At 37.7% G+C, this 17849-nt stretch overlaps 1 protein-coding gene across 2 annotated transcripts; it reads left to right on the plus strand.

The window, feature by feature from the left end:
- The first annotated feature begins 5217 nt into the window (after nt 1-5217).
- Nucleotides 5218-17457, plus strand: LOC143742501 (uncharacterized). 2 transcript variants are annotated; one of them, XM_077235384.1, is made up of 3 exons: nt 5218-5289; nt 7177-7329; nt 13598-17457. In XM_077235384.1, the coding sequence occupies exons 2-3, from the start codon at nt 7245-7247 to the stop codon at nt 14452-14454; spliced, it is 942 nt and encodes a 313-aa protein (XP_077091499.1). In that variant the 5' UTR covers nt 5218-5289; nt 7177-7244; the 3' UTR covers nt 14455-17457. The 2 variants fall into 2 exon arrangements, with proteins under 2 accessions (XP_077091499.1, XP_077091498.1); XM_077235383.1 differs by having other exon boundaries at nt 5240-5295; nt 7182-7329.
- Nucleotides 17458-17849: the final 392 nt, after the last annotated feature.

A 17849-nucleotide genomic window follows, 5' to 3' on the forward strand; every position in this document is an offset into this window, starting at 1 on the left:
TAGAAAACCAGATTATGTGAAAAGAACTCAGTGTATGGAAAAGTAAGTCATCACATATAAACAAGATAATAGACCAGGCATCATCACACATTAGATCAGCCATTAGAGAAGAGGCAGCACCTACACCATGGCCAATTCATCCATCTGACATTGCAAACTGTGGGTTCATTTCCATACCAAGTCACCTGGATAGGTTCCTTTGTTGGTCTTCTAACAGGAGACCCAGACACAAAAACTCAGTCACAAAAGACTGCTACACTTGTGCAGTCTTTTAGCCAGGACATCATATATGCAGTCACTGGTGGACAGAAGAAATCCCCAAAGCATGTGTTGCTTTCTAGTGCTGTTAAAACATTAACTGGAAACACAGAGGTTATCCACCTCTTGAACAACCTTGGTCACGGAGTATCATACTCACTACTTGAAGAAAATGATACTGCCTTGTGTCTGCAAAAACTAGCAGCAGGACATAACCAAAAGGCAGTCATTCCAGCATCCATTAAGGCCCATGTCTTCACCAATCTAGCATCCGCTACAGTGATAGATGGCATGAACTTGGTACAAAGAGTCAAAGGTGATGAAGCCACCTTTGGAGATGTTGCCAAGACAGTCTTTTCCATGGCACTGAGTGAGGTCAGACAGAGCAGCAGAATAGATGTTGTTTTTGATACATACAAAGAGAACTCCATCAAGAATAGTGAGAGATCGCTGAGAGGTGAAGAGACAGGACAACATTTGATGAGTATCACTGATACACAGCTAGTGAGACAGTGGAGGCGTTTTCTGGCACAAGTCAGTAACAAAACTAACCTAATTTCATTCTTAGTGAAGGAGTGGAGCAAGTCCAAACACAGGGAACTACTCAAACATAAAACTCTTTTTGCAACTGTCGGTGGTGAGTGCTTTAAAATCACAGCTCAGGGCAGTGAGTTATTCCCAACTCTTCAGTGTCAACAAGAAGAAGCTGATGGTCGCCTTCTTCTCCATGCTGCCCATGCAGTTGAAGAGGGGTATAAAGCTGTTGTTATCTGCACAGAGGACACAGATGTTTTCATCATGTGCCTTGCTTTCCATGACAAATTTGGGGCACCTTTGTACCAAAAATGTGGAGCAAGTGCAAGGATAAAGCTGATTGACATCAGGAGAGTGGCAACCTCAGTTGGTACAGAAGTCTGCAAAGCTCTTATTGGAATGCATGCATATGATGCGACACTGTCAGTGCCTTTGCTGGGAGAGGTAAAGCTAGTGCTTTAAAGTACCTGATCACAGACAAGAGTGTCCAAAACATATTCCATGAGCTTGGCCAGAACTGGGACCTCCCATCTGAATTAATGGACAAACTGGAAACTTTCACATGCCAAATCTACTCACCAAAAGCAGCAATGACAAAAGTCAATGACCTGAGATACCGTCTCTTTTGCGCTAAGAGGGGTGAGATAGAAAGCCATCAGCTTCCACCATGCCGAGACTGCTTAGTGAAGCATGCCCAAAGAGCTAACTACCAGGCTGCATTATGGAGGAGATGCTTGGAAAGGGACCCAAAAGCACCTAGCCCTGTTGGTCATGGATGGAAGATCGAGTCTGTGGGAGGAGTTGACCAGCTGGTAGTTCAGTGGATGGATGGCCAACCAGCACCTGAAGCTCTATTAGATTTATTGGCCTGCAACGGTCCAAAGCACTGTGTGTCCACTACTAAATGTGTCTGTGTTGCAAATGGACTCAAGTGCACGGATATGTGTAGGCAGCCAGATTGTGAGAATCAAGCATGTGTTTCAGACACTGATGAAAGTCATAATGACAATAGTGATGAAGTGGATGAAGTCATTCTTACTAGATATGACAAATGTATAATGTGTACTATGCCACAAATCAAAGAGTAAAGTAGTACAGTGGGTTAAAACAATGCATCTTTTGGTAAGAGGTTAAGTAGCATTTATTGCATTCTTTGTGTAAAAGGTATAGTTTATTTAATTCCTGTTCAATTTGTTGTAAATAAATTATTTTGCTCATGTTCCAAAACCTTCTCAATACCAGACTAAACAGTTAATATTCTCACAAAGCTATGACGTAATATAGTATGCACGGACCCTACCGCTTACTTGTTCTCAAAGGCATATATGTTGGGTTGGAAATCTTTAACTCTGTTTCCTCAATACCTCATTAATAAAGCAAAAATGTGGCAAATCTCTGGCATTAGACAGACATTATCATAAAATACCACCAAGTTAAATTTCATTTATCCTTTTTCTTGACATATGTTTGAAAATCGTCCTCCGTAACCAAAAACTACCTTAAATCTAATGCAATCACACATTTTTCAAATACAGGGTCATATACCTACACAAAAATCACCATGCGGTCTAATCCCTCAAAATGGTATCAATCAACCCTCTGTCTCACGGCCTATAACGGCTGTCCTGATGGTTATATTTCAACACTTATTTTGGTATAAAAGTCTTTTTGCATACTTTTTATGATTTTTATCTATGGAAAATATTCAATAACTTCACTGTAATACATTAGCCTGGCTAACGTCAGACCCAAGTCTCATTGAGACTTGGGTCTGGGAACCACATGTTCATTTTCTCGTATTTGAGGCGTGGTTTACGAATGCCCAGAGCCGTTCATGGGCGCTAAGAATGTCTATCAAATGCGCCTGTATTTAGCTCATAGCCAATCGTTTCAATTATACCAGATGACATATGTAGAGCGACAGAAATTAGACGAGGAAGAAGACGATGGGTCAGAGATTTATGTGTACACAATGGCGTGTATCTAACAGCCGTTTCACACCGCATGCATAAGCGGCGCGTTTTTTTTTCGGCTGCATGTTAATCAATGAGTGCATTCACACCGGGAGCAGGAGCAGATCGTGAGCAGCAGTGAAGCGGTTTTTGCTGCACTGCTCACGCTAAATTAAAGTGAAAGCACACTTTTGATGGACAAAAATAAATATTTCACACAAAAAGTGCCCAAAATGCACAGAATAAGCATGTCTAGTGAGTTTTAACTTGAACTTGAGTAGGCAAATAAAAGAAAATCAAGACTCAAAAATATTTATAGGTAAAAACAGGTTTTTAATTATTCAGTTTGGGTGAAAGTTGTGTATTATTTAAATGCGAATGTTGTACACCTCCCCATAACAAACTTTAAAGACTATCAATGTTATAAATGACCAACTTCTAAAAACAAATGTATAGTCGTCTTTGTAAAGAATTGCTCGCTTATATATGTAGCTTTGGAGCCGCTGCTGTGACACTGTACAAACGCTTCCAGTTTGAATACTCTCGCGCCTCTGCAGCTGCAGTGACGATGTAGTTACGCTGATGCGCTGCTCAAGTGCCGCTCACGCTTGCGGTGTGAAACGGCCGTAAAGTTGCATCGAAAGGTAACTTTGCGTCTGCTGACATGTTGGATCCATAGGTATAAACAAACTTCTTTGGAGTGTCGCATAGACGTCGTCATCGTCTTGCTGCTCCCTCCCTGTTCTGTGATTGATTCCCTAGACGAGGCGAAAATCTGGACCATGGAATCCAGACTGCATAGCAGCGTGAATAAAATCGTGCTGCGGCAAGGCAGCTTGGGGAAACCCAGGCTAGTAATACACTGCATTGTTGCCAAATGCAGTTAACACATAACTGTTGTCCTGTTGGTTATACTAAAACACTTATTTTGTGGGAAAAATATTTTAAATATATTTTTCCCACAAAATAATTGTTTGGCAACAATACAGTGAATTACAGTGAAGTTATTGAATATTTTTCATAATAAAATTCATCAAAATTATAAATTTACAATTGTATATACCAACAGTATAGTATAACCAGTATAACCAACAGGACAGCAGTTATGTGTTAGCTGAATTTGGCAACAATGCAGTGTATTACAGTGAAGTTATTGAATATTTTCCATAGATAAAAATCATAAAAAGTATGCAAAAAGACTTTTATACCAAAATAAGTGTTGTAGTATAGGCTAACCATCAGGACAGCCGTTATGTGTGAACTGAATTTGGCCACAATGCAGTGTATTACAGTGAAGTTATTGACAGTTTTCGTAGTAACGCTTCTCGGGGTTTGCACTTCGCACTTTTCGGATCTGTCTCTCTCAGCTGCCTGCGCATATAGAGATCAATGTATTTTATCCATTGCGAAGGAAAGTTCGTTTCGAGGAAAATTAGGTTGTAGCTGCTTGTCTACGTTACTACGATTTTAAAAAGCGTAATTTGTGTAGTAGCAGCGTTTAGCTGACGAGTTATTGACCCGGGAAGTTCGAATCTGTGAATTTATCGCCAACTTTAAAAGGTTGTGCTTTCGAGCTGGTCAGCCACATCGCGCAACAGGTCCGCCAGCGGCCTCCCACTTGAAGCCATTTCGTCTCTCCAGCTGGAGACCCGACATGCATAAAGTTCTAGAGACACACGGGATCCGCTGATTGATGTCACCATAGATTAAGAAGATGTCAATCTGAGATCCGACTGCGCAGTGCATGATGGACCCGTCCAAAGAAAAGCATCAGGCTCACAACAAACTGTAAAACTAGGCAATGCTGATCAAATATGAATCAAGATTCTGTTGGTGGATTGTCTATTTCTCGCCTTAAATCTTTTCAGAAATATATTTCAGTCATATAATTCATTGTATTACACACTAGCCGCAGCATTCATAGGTAGCCTGCGTCCAGAGATGGATAAATGGATCGTTTGCTTCTGTCTAGTTAGCGATGCGGCCCCCTGCTAACCAATGTTAGCTGATGTTGGCAGACTTCAGACTGATGTTGGCACCCCCCACTCAATTAGCATACAGGCACAGGGGAAAATAAATGTGGAAATGTGGAAATGTGGAAATACAGAAATAAATAAATGTAGAAATGTGGAAATACGGAAATAAATAAATGTATAAATAAATAAATATATAAATACAGAAATAAATACATAAATATATAAATAAATGTATAAATGCATGAATAAATAAATATATAAATGCATAAATAAATAAATAAATAAATACATGTAAAAATACAGAAATAGCCATTTATATTACCAAAATGTATTTACTTTCACTATGTTTCTGCATTTATTTATTTATTTCTACTTTTATTTATTCATTTATTTATTTTTCCTTTTGTCATTTTTAGTCCTTCATAAACAGCAAAGGTAGGTGGCGATATGCACTAAGAATGCAACGCGCCAAAAAACGAAAGAAGAAGAAGAAGAAGGACTTTTATTTTGATCAGGTGGTATGACGTCATATGGATGCGCCGCGCTCCTGCATCTGTTGACAGAAAAAGGTTTGTGTTTTAAGCATTTTAGAGGTTTAAGTCAATGCAAACTGTTTTATATCTTATCAATGTAAAATAATTCATTAGTATTGAATGTAATGTTTTAGTGCTTTATCTAACATTAAGGGATGTTTTATTTTTGTGAGTATCTTAAGTACCAGAAATGGTGCGTCTTGTTTCGTTCTCTATATCGTGAATCATAAACACGAATCCAGGCTCTGGCGAGAAGTAATGTGAGAAAAGGAGATTGTTTAACTAAAGGTAATTGACTGTTTCGAATCGCTGATGACACAGCTGTGAAAAACATAGACAAACACATAGACTGTGTTCAAAACGCCACACTAACTTACTTCCAGTACGATTTACTATTTATTTTGTAGGAATAGTGTGTGAAATAGTACATTTAATAGATTTAGAAATAATAGATTTTATTTTGCTCAGCAAAACATGTACACTGAAAAAAAATGTTACCATAAAAATGTGCTTAATGTGGTAACGTAATTTAACTGGTTTAACTCAAGTAAAAATATGACCTAATTATCATGTTTTAATCAAATTGACTACATTTGGTGGGCTAATTTTAAGGGTTCAGGTAACAATCCTTACAGAAACACCTACCAGTTGTGTAGAATACTTAAGTCATACAAGGGTAAAAATAACTAATCATAGCTGTGCGAAAGCCCCAATCGTAGGTCATCTAGGACAAAAATGCATACAGAAAAGGTAATTTCCCCTTAAAAACATACTACCGTGTGCGGTGTATTCACGTGACTCTTCTCCGTCCAGTAAGTGGCATGGAAGCAACACGGAGGAGAACTCGAACAAACTGCTCCTGAGTCTGTCTGTGAATCTTACTGTCATCACAGCGCATGGCTCAGAAAAAGAGAGAGTCTGACAAGTTCCCAGCAACAAGTGCCTCCTCGCATGTGTCGATAACACAAGCATTTACAAATGCAACACATTTGAAAACGATTCAAGAAGATGGAAAGAAATAACTGACGCCATTTGTTAATTGCGGCTCTAAACTAATGTGCTGATCATAACGCACTCAGACAGTAGCTCGCACATCAAGTGCAGTTTGCAGGCACACAGAAAGATTCAGGAGCAGGTATCTTTGTTTATACAATCTGGATACTCAGTATTGCTAGGCAGTAGAGGCTCCTGGCCGTAAATTTAGGTAGGGCCGATTTTGGGTCTTAGCGCTAGTTTACGATGAACATTTTGTAAGTTTTATATTAAGTTAACACATCAGACATACTTGGCAAAATTATAAAGTCCTTCCGTTATTCAGCCTGAGGGTGACGCTCTAATGATGATTGTCAGACTTTAGTATACACGACAAACTCATAGAAATCCCTTAATGTAGTATAAATTGCCTCCGAATTGTTGTTTTAGAATATTGCAAGTTGCGTAGGAATTCCAGTGAGGAAAAATTCCAGTGAATTATCAGAACCAACAAAACAGAACTACTGTATACAAAAGCTATTCACATGAGCATGTTTAAACTAAAGGATTTATACTCTCATTAATCTGATACGCTACTCCACATAGGAAAATCAGACTACTGGGAAAAAAAATGGCAACTCTAGTTACTGACGTGATGTAAACACATATCTGAAATGGATTGATAGCGTCTTGGTCAGGAGTGAGGTTTATGTAAGGTCGCGAAAAGGTGGTATCGATGCCGGCAGATACTCAAGGTTGCAGTATTGTTATCGGGCATAAAAAAAGTGGCATCAAGTAAGGGCATTAAAGCCATCATGAAATTGAAAATAATGAAATATTGTACTGACCCACTTCCCAGTGCACTGACTATTAAACTAAAGAGCTGATTGAGACGCACCCAGTGAATTAGTTTGGATTTGTATTTCTTTCTGTTTTTGTCATCTTAAACAGGACAGTGTCCAAACACACAGAAAAACTCCTGGTGAAACGACTGAGATCCATGTGACACTATTATAAAGATGGCGTTTATTAAAGAGGAGAGTGAAGACGTGAAGATTGAAGAAACATTCAGAGTGAAACAAGAAGATACTGAGGAACAAACAGGTTAGTTTCATACTCATAAATCGGTAAACCCCCCCCCCCCCCCCATTTATCTCATTAAACATAAAAGTGAAGTAATAAGAAATGATACAAGTGATTTATTGAATAACACAACCACAGAAATAAAGTTTAAGTGCACAAATTTTGCGGTCGGTCCTCTTATCAGCATGAAAAACTATAGTTTTATTCAATGGACTATACAGGCTGAAGCCTCAAAAGCGAGCCAAGACCGCTCACTTTACAATTACTAAAACGCTGTCGCTTTGTCAGTTCATCGCGATCTCACAAAGTTTCGTTATGATCAGTGAAGCTGCCAACAATGCAATAAATCTCTTACTTGCTTTGTTTGTTAATAAGATCTTTCGAGAGCCTGCATAACTCAGCAGCACTGAATAAAAACCCCTGCGTTTTGAGCGGTGAGACTCTGACTAAATTAAACACCTCTGATTAGCCATTGCGTTCAAGAAATCAACATCCATCTCTGGCTACATTGCTCACCACTGCAAAAACACATTGAAAATAGATTCATTTGATGTTCTCCAGACCGAAAAACACAAATGTACGGGAGCGTTTTCCAAATATGTTTTGCCAATATATTATTACATTATCAGCTGAGGGTGCTCTTACTTAAGTTTGAGAGTAGAACCGGGCCTGGCTGAAGCTGTGTGGGAACAATGCGCGGCTGCAGAGGGTGAGTTGCTCCAGTCTCACACACAGCCTCAGAGGGACAGAAATTCTCCAGTACAGAAACAGAATTGTAAATGTCAGAGCTTATCTACACATCGCAGGCTACTATAATAATTTAGCCGCTGGGCTCATTACTAGGTTTTGGTACCCGAGGCAGCGTCACGTGTTCCACATCGCCTTCCTATTAATCGAAGTCAGCCCGATTAATCATGCAAACTCCACACAGAAAGGCCACGTAGCGACAAAAGTCACACTGCAGCCAAGCTGAGTAAGAGTGACCATGTGTGTACAAATGATTTGCAAACTCGCTCACTCATGTTACATGTTAATCGGAGCAATCACCTTAGGTTACTTCATTTACTCTATTTTCTAACTCAGTAGCTGTCAAATGTAACCTGTTGCAGAATCGCTGCCGTCTTGTTATTTGCATTTTGTAGAGCATATTACTTCACTTTTTTGTTTTCTTTGAAAGAAAAGTGCCTCAAGAAAATATACTTTCAGTAACTCTTTTTTTGTATTAAAATTAATGGTATTGTAAGTGTTATGTCTAATATATTTTGTAGTTTATAACAAATTCACACATTATCTACATATAAAGGCAAAAATATTAACTTAATTGAGAGACAATGACAAATATGTATAATGTCGGACTGGTCAGTACAAAACGGCTTTACATTTTCTATATCAAAAACAGTATGTATGCATTTTTGTCTTTTGCGGTTTATGCACTTAGATCCAGAGCTCTTTTTTTGGAAAGAGAACCTATAAAAGAGATAAGAGACAAAATTCCTAGGACTTAAATTTAATAACAAATTGTTCTTTATTCCTCATATTAAAATGCTGTGAAATAATGTTTTAAAGCAATGGATATTGTAAAAGTGCTAGCAAGGATTAAATGGGGTGCAGATTGTGAAGTACTCTTGAGACTTTATAGGACAGTTATTCATTCATAAATGGACTGTGGGAGTATAGTGTATGGATCTGCCAGTAAGTCATGCATCAAAATACTGGACACAGTACATCATACAGGATGGAGATTTGTCTTATGAGAATTTAGGACCTCTCCAAATCAGAGCTTGTATTAAGCAGCAAGAGAACCATCACTATACAGTATAACAGACGGCTGAATTTGGCCCTCAACTATGCAGTTAAGCTAAACGCTAATGAAATATTAGCCAGCATATTTTTTATTATTTTATCCTCAACATTCATATCTGTATGATGCCAGACGCAGGTACATCAGCCCTTTTGGAATTTGCATAAAATCTCACCTGGAGAATATGGGCATTAATCTGGATATCTTAACATTGATGCATCTGTGCCCTATACCGCCCTGGAATATTAAAACAACCATCATCATGAACCTGGCTCAGTGTGTGTATATATATATATATATAAAGATAAACCAGTAATAAAAGATAAATGTTTATCAGGAGGATTTTCTGGTTATAAGATGCAGCTTATCATCTCATGTACCAGTATACAGAGACGGATCAAAGTCAGACAGTCATGTTTCTGCCGCCGTGATTGGTCCAAAACGTTTTGAAAGTGCATCTCTGGACAAAGTTCAATTTTCACAGCCGAAGCTTGTATATTACTTCTGGCTCTAGAACAAATATAAAAGGAACAATGCCCTTTTTTAATTTGCACAGATTCTAAATCCTGCCTACAAGCACTTGAGTCTTTGAAAACTGAACATCCTCTAATTATCAGCATAATAGAAAAGGGGACTCTTTAAAGAAACAAGATTTTAATACTGTTGTTTGTTGTTGTTGTTGTTGTTGTTGTTGTTGTTGGAGACCAGGCCATATTGGATTGGCTGGCAATGAATAAGCAGATAAAGAAAGCAGCAAAAGAAGGACTTCAGTTGGAAATGACAATGTAAAATACCAGCAACTGACGTTACATCCATATTGAAATCTGTCCATTTACAATAAATGGCAAATGGAATGAAACAAATGTGTAAATAACAAACTAAATGTCGTTAATCCAGTACTAAAGCAAGGAGTTAATTGTTATTAATTGAAAATAGATATGACCAGGTTGTATATACGAGATGTCGAAATGAACATTCAAGACTCACTCATTCATATTTATTGAAAGGTGAAGAGAAACCGGTTTGTGATTTGTGTAAGCATTTATATGTAAAATATATTTTAATAGAATGTCCTTTTTTAAACGATATTACACGTTTTTATTCAGAAAATATATTAATGGACATTTTTTAAAAGGTTTCTCCTGGAATAATTGTAAAATTTCTATCAAATATAAATCGTTAAATCATGAATAAATAAATATAAATCTATTTTTAGTTTACACTGAAAAAATTGCATGCGGTATGATTTATTTTACAGCACTTTTCATTTATTTCGATGGTGTCTGCAAACAGTAATTGATTTGAAATCTGAACGAAATTCAATGACGTCAAGGCTGTAATGTGATTGGTTATTGTAAGGAAAATGGGTCAATTTAGCTCAAAGGGAATTATTAATTAATTTATTGGGAATTTTAAAGGAATCACTTATTTTACGCCAAACAAATGAGTAATACAGCGTTCACTTGAAAAAAATGCAATATGATAATGCTTAAAGTGTGTAAAATAAACTTAAATTTAAAATATATTTAAAATTCTATAACCTACATGAGTGTTTCACATTCTTTTTGTGACTAGAAAACATCCCTAAAACTTCTGAAAACTAAATATAAATTTGCGATATTTCGATATATTATGCAGCCCTAACTATCCGTGATGTTAGTGTATGCTGATTGGCCGAAACGCACGCGAAACATTTTTTAAAAAGCTATGTAAACTAACAGATTATAGCCTATACTGTATATTTACTCCAGAAACTAACTCTACGATCATGGAAAACAGTGATAGATGCGCCTCTTAACCTTTACGCTGAGGAGAAAATCCAACACAACTTTGAGAGGACCAAGCGAAACATGATCATGTATTTCTGCTCAGCTAGCAACACTGGACATCAACCACACGGCATACGCTAATAACTTTCCGTTACTGTCTACTTTCTATGTAAGTTCTATCTAATAACGTATTAGACAGGACTGTTAGACAGATTGTATATTACTGAACACAGAGAATGCAAGCACTATGTGCTCAGGCTCTGGCGTTCTCAGCGCCGTCAAAATAAAGTTCAAGCGCACCATCCAAATAAAAGTCACAACAAGAAGCACGGCTTCTGTCACTTCAAAATTCCTACTGGCGGTGCGAATGCAACCAGAAAACGTCCTTAGGGGAACCATTAGATCTCGGGGAACCACCCTGGTGGCTAGTTCCTAGAAGTGAAAGCTACAACTACAACCAATGATTTTAAACTTCAAAGAATGATTTTAGTTTAACTTGAATGAATGGTTTTGGTTTAACTTGAATGAATGGTTTTAGTTTGACTTGAATTAATGGTTTTAGATTGACTTGAATTAATGGTTTTAGTTCAGCTTGAATTAATGGTTCAAGTTCACTTGAATCAATGGTTTTCAGTTTACTTTAATTATTTAAGTTATCCTAAATGTAATGCTTCTTGTTTAGTCTATATGTATATAACACATTGGATGAAATCGATTTGGTCAGTTTAATACAATGTAAGAATTTTCTCTTTCTTCAGTTTAACTCAGAAAAGACAACAGAAATGGAATACAGTATACAATTCATTTACTGGGGGTAAGAAACGTTTGCAAAAGGTGCCATATCTTTCTACAGTATAGCAAACACGTAGTAATTAATAGCTATGGGATTTTCTGCATTCTGAAGCTTACAGAATATTAGTAAAGGCAGAACACAACATGGATATAGGAAATATGACAGTATATTCTACTTGAATTCATGAAAAAAAGTGCGAAAGACAATGTGTGTGTGTGTATATGTATATATATATATATATATATATATATATATATATATATACACACTCTCACCTAAAGGATAATTAGGAACACCATACTAATACTGTTTGACCCCCTTTCACCTTCAAAACTGCCTTAATTCTACGTGGCATTGATTCAACAAGGTGCTGAAAGCATTCTTAAGAAATGTTGGCCCATATTGATAGGATATCATCTTGCAGTTGATGGAGATTTGTGGGATGAACATCCAGGGCACGGAGCTCCCGTTCCACCACATCCCAAAGATGCTCTATTGGGTTGAGATCTGGTGACTTTTTTGAGGTGGATTATCACCCTTTTTAAATACCATTTGTGTAAATTAGTCGCCTGTGGTTTGTTTAATACATTTAGCCGGGTCTCTGAATACCCGTCGTGTCTCACGCAGCTAATTTGACTAAAGTCAAACGTGTAGATTTTATTCTCATAAACTTGAAAAACGTACCTGAACTGCACTAAATATATAAATATCTGGGTACTGGTTTAAGACACTTAACATAAGCAGTGGATAAATATCGTCTTTTAATACTTTACTAACGTTACATGTACGATAAACCGCTACATGTACGATAAACCGCATGACGACTATCCGCATCCCTCAAGGCCTCGCGCTAACGTCACATTTAAATTCAGAAGGCTCCATTATACAAATATTTTTTGTAATAAAATATTTTTTGTAATAAAATACATCAATATCAACCGACATAAAATATCTACCTAATACTCTAATAACACAGATGCAAATAGATTGAAAAATTACCTGTTTCCAGCTTGCGCTCCAAATAACACACGACGAGCTGCCTCCTTTAAAACCGGTTGTGGGTGGTTTGTGGTAGAGCCGTAGAAAAAACAAATCGCATTTCGTGCCATAGCATGAGGTCATGTGCAAACAATGAACCACGCAAGTCCATCACCATTTCTTCAGTCAACGCTGAAGAAATCGATTGAGACTCATGGGACCATCAAAAATCCTTCTTCAGGAACTTCACACGAACTGTTTCACTGCAAAGGCCATTCAAGTATACATTTAATACTTCTAAATCTTTTTCGTAGCTTCATTTCATTTCCGATTTCATTCTGTCATTTACCATCTACCCATGTATGTCTAATTGTTTGTATGTTAGTTATGTGTTCGTGATTTTGTTAATAAAACTTGTGCACAATATTTATTTGGTTCTGATTCTCTGCTTGCAACAATCTTGATCTGGTTACATGCTCTAAGCGCTGTACATGCTAAGAAAGAATTATTTTTCTGTGGCCATGAAAGATACCCTTTTCTTAGAATAAATGAATAATCAAGAGTTCGTTGGACGAACTGATTAATTGATTGTAATATTAATTTAGCTACAGCAAGTTAATCCAATTAATTGACCCAAATATTAATAATTAATCATAACAAGTTGAGTTATTATTAATATTTCCCCTTTGAGCTAACTCATTACAGAATTGTGAGAAATTCGCAATTACCTTTTCTATTTTTCATTTAGTGGCGTAAACAAGCTTCCATAGCACCAGCAGGCAATTGAATGAGAAAATTTGTTTGGTGTTTTGTTAACTAGATGCATTACCTTTTGGTATATAGCATACATTTTGTTGGTTTTGATGCTTTAAATGTCTAAATGTGTTTGTCTCTGGCTTTGTGCCATTTAAACATGACTTAACTTGTATTTATCTTTTTCTGCCGTAGATCTGATGACACTGAAAGAGGAGAGTGAAGTACTGAATGAAACGAAAGATCATGATTTGATAACTGGAGAATATCTTAGTGGCTCACAGACTGAAAATACTTCCTCTCACAAAAACATTCCAAAAAAAGGAACTAGAAGTTTTTTCACTTGCTTTCAGTGTGGCAAGAGTTTCAGTCACCATGAAAACCTTAAAGTCCACATGAGAGTTCACAATGGAGAAAAGCCTTACACCTGCCAACATTGTGGAAAAAAATTCACTGAAAATGGAAGCCTTAAAGTTCACATGAGACTTCACACTGGAGAGAAGCCTTACACCTGCCAACATTGTGGAAAGAGTTTCTATCAAAATGGAGCCCTTAAATACCACATAAAAACTCATACCGGAGAAAAGCCTTACACCTGCAAACTGTGTGGAAATAGTTTCATAGCAGAACCAAGCTTTAGGTGTCACATGAACATTCATACAGGAGAGAAGCCTTTCACGTGTGATCAGTGTGGAAAGAGTTTTACACGTAAAGTAACCCTTAATTCCCACATGAGAATTCACTCAAGAGAGAACTATTTTACATGCCCTCGGTGTGGAATGATTTTTACATGTAAAAAATCATTTGATTCCCACATGAGAGTTCACACTGGAGAGAGCCCTCACACATGCAAACAGTGTGGGAAGATCTTCTCACAAAAAGGATATCTTAAGTATCACATGAGAATTCACACTGGAGAGAAGCCTTTCACTTGTGATCAGTGTGGAAAGAGTTTCAGACAAAAAGTAACCCTTAATAAGCACGTGAGGATTCACTTAAAGGGCAGCTCAACCCCTGGTCAGAGTCTGACTCCACCCACTGGCAATATTTGAACAATGCTGGAAAAGTGGGCAGACGGCGGGGGGCGGGGGGGTAGATACAAACCGCATCTCTCTGTAGGGTGGTGCCTGCTTACGTTACGCAGTCCGACAACATCCAATAGGAAAATTAACTGCAGTAGCCACCATTCAACCTGAAGACGGCAGCACTCAGACGTTTTTACACCATATATTGTAGAATTAAAACACTTTATACCCAAATGTCAAAAAGTTTACTCGAATCAATGAACAGCATTAATAAAGCCCCAGTCTTACAGATCCTTAACTGAAAAAAGTTGTTTTAGGGTTTAGTTACCCTTTAAGAGATAACCATTTTATTTGTCATCTGTGTGGACAGAATTTCAGACAAGAAACTGCTTAAGAAGCATGTAATAACTCACATTGGACAGAAGCCTTTTTTATGTGTCATTGCTGTGGAAAGAGTTGCTCACAAAAAAGTAATCTTGAGGTTCACATGAGAGAAGCCTTTTAAACTACTTTTTTTTACTACTTTTACATGTCTTCAGTGAGGAAAGAATTTCATGTATCAAAGAAACTTGAAACATAATTTGCAAAGTCATTCTGGAAAAAAAATGAGTGTAACGAGGTTTAGAAAATCACCTGCTCATTCACTCTGGAGGAAGGCAATTTAATTGTGATCAATTTAATAAAAAAAATATTTTGCCATTACACTTTCAGAAACACCTAAAAAGTCACACAGATTTGTGACCCTATTTGTGTTCTTTGTTTGTCAAGTCAAGTCACCTTTATTTATATAGCACTTTTAACAATACAGATTGTTTCAAAGCAGCTTTACAGAGATAACAGGAAAATAATGTTGTAATAATATTGTGAAATATAAAATTAAATGTCCCCAACTAAGCAAACCAAAAGCCAATGGTGGCCAAGACGAAAAAGGTGACAGTGGCAAAGAACCAAAATTCCATCAGGTGACAGAATGGAGAAAAAAACATTGGGAGAACCCAGACTCAGTCGGGGGGCCAGTCCTCCTCTGGCCAACGAACAAACAGTGAATGATTATGTGTTACGCACCCTTAGACACAAAGTCTTTAAAGGGGCAAACTCCGGTTATCTAATCCCAACCTCTTAACTAACTATTAACAAAAAGAAAAGACAGAATTCTTCAGCGCAAAGCGCCCTCTCTAACTGCTCTAACTAATAACAAAACATACAAGGGTGGCGTTCACTTCCTTACCTGGTGTTTGTATACATCGAGTTTGCTAAGTGTTGCTTTGTGTACGTCACGTGACATATTACCTGTCCGAATTTCTCTTGGTAACCTCAAAACACGCCATCATGGCAGAACACATTACTCGTGGTAATCTCAAAACACGCCATCATGGCAGAACACATTACTCGTGGTAATCTCAAAACACGCCGTCATGGCCGAAAGAAAAAACAACAGGACAATGTCTGTAACAGAAAATAACAAACACAAAAAAACGACAAGCAGAGCGACAGAAAGAAACAAGCTGACATGCGTTCTTCTCAGCTTCCTTTTAAACTCGCGTGGTATACTTTATAGGTTGCAGGAGGAAAGATGACGTCACGACGTAGATGATGATTGACATCTCTCTCAGCCAACAGCGGACGAGTGGTGACGCAAGCCTAAGAATGTGATAGACCGTATAGAGAACGAGAAACAAAAGAAAACATATGCGCGAGAGCACAGGGACGTAACATTATGATTCAGGCAGCATTATAGGTCAGAAGTCAGATTGGATCAGAGCTTTCACAATATTTATCCAGTTCCATCTGGTTGGGGGTCGGAGTCATCACGCCGGTATGGAGATGAGTTTGTTGAGGTGTCCATGAGGCCTTCACAGTGTTGATGAGGCTGGCACTTTAGGGAAGCGTTGTCGTCATTCTTCATCAAATCTGGATGCGGACTGTTTCTAATTAGTGTAGATGCTACCTTCTTATGATGTACCAAGTACATCAGGATTTATGGGAAGTGTTCCCGGTTCCGTCTGATCTAAACTATGCAGCCTAACATTGAATTATAGAAGTCTATAATGTGTTTTCTTTATGCTAAGCCAAAGAGATGTTTTTAGTCCAGATTTGAACTGATAGATTCCTAACAAACTGTTAGGAAGATTGTTCCAAAGTTTTGGTGCTAAATAGGAAAAGGACGAACCGCCAGCAGTCGATTTTGATATTCTAGGTATTATTAACTGGGCAGAATTTTGAGATCGCAATAGACGTGAAGGACTATAATGGGTTAAGAGCTCGCTCAAGTACTGCAGAGCTAAACCATTTAGTGCTTTCTAAGTAATCAGCAATATTTAAATATTTATACAATGTTTAATAGGGAGCCAATGCAGTGTTGACAGAACCGGGCTAATATGGTCATACTTCCTGGTTCTGGTAAGAACTCTAGCGGCTGCATTTTGGACCAGCTGTAGTTTATTTATTAAACGTGTAGGGCAACCACCCAGTAGAGCATTACAATAATCTAGCCTTGATGTCATGAACGCATGAACTAATTGGTAAGCATTTTTAATTGAGAGCATATGACGTAATTTAGATATATTTTTAAGATGACAAAAAGCCGTACTAGACACGTGACTTTCAAATGAAAGATTGGTATCAAAGAGCACACCCAGGTTCCTAACTGACGACGAAGACTTAACAGAGCAGCCATCAAGTGTTAGACGGTATTCTAGGTTATTACGTGAGGAAGTTTTTTGTCCAATAATTAGAATCTCTGTTTTTTCAGAATTAAGTAGTAGGAATTTGCTTGTCATCCACTTTTTTTAAATCAGCTATGCATTCCGTTAATTTTGTGGATTGGTAAGTTTCAGGTAGTGAAGAAATATAGAGCTGAGTATCATCAGGATAACCGTGAAAACTAATGACATGCTTTCTAATAATATCTCCTAAGGGTAGTATGTACTGAGCCTTGTGGTACACCATACTGAACTTTTGAGGTCCTTAAATATTGCCATATTTTGTATATGATCCGATACAGTAGTGAAATACATATCAATATTTGCATATGATTTAACAGTTTATTGTCATACATATCAAAAATCTGAAAGGTGTGCATCATTCCTGAGACCTGGGTGAACAATGTACAGTAGGTTTTATGACTGTAAGTCACTGTCTTCGAACGCTATTGAAGTTATAAAACGTTTATACCAGTGTTGCATGTAACTTGAGAGACGGTCCCTAAATACGCGAATATCGAACGTCCAACGTCAAACCAACTTCATGCCAGTGCTCTCCACTTCCTGTGAAGTGATGTATCGATGTTCCCTTATTCCCCATGCCGTTTGCAGTGCCCTTCGAACTGAACATGTTCATTCCCTTCGGATTGGAATCTCACTTAAGATGGCGAAATACCCTGTCAAGTCCACTTCGCAGTCCACTTACGGTGAAATGGAACG

Source organism: Siphateles boraxobius, unplaced genomic scaffold (genome assembly GCF_051911475.1).
Source record: "Siphateles boraxobius isolate OS27281-9 unplaced genomic scaffold, OSU_SipBor_1 19, whole genome shotgun sequence".
NCBI classification, from domain to species: domain Eukaryota; kingdom Metazoa; phylum Chordata; class Actinopteri; order Cypriniformes; family Leuciscidae; genus Siphateles; species Siphateles boraxobius.

What these genes read in the sequence shown, in the direction of transcription:
- LOC143742501 (XM_077235384.1), top strand. Translation starts at nt 7,245, where the DNA reads ATGGCGTTTATTAAAGAGGAGAGTGAAGACGTGAAGATTGAAGAAACA. An exon ending in AGATACTGAGGAACAAACAG is followed by an intron (nt 7,330 to 13,597) that starts GTTAGTTTCATA and finishes TTTCTGCCGTAG; the next exon opens with ATCTGATGACACTGAAAGAG.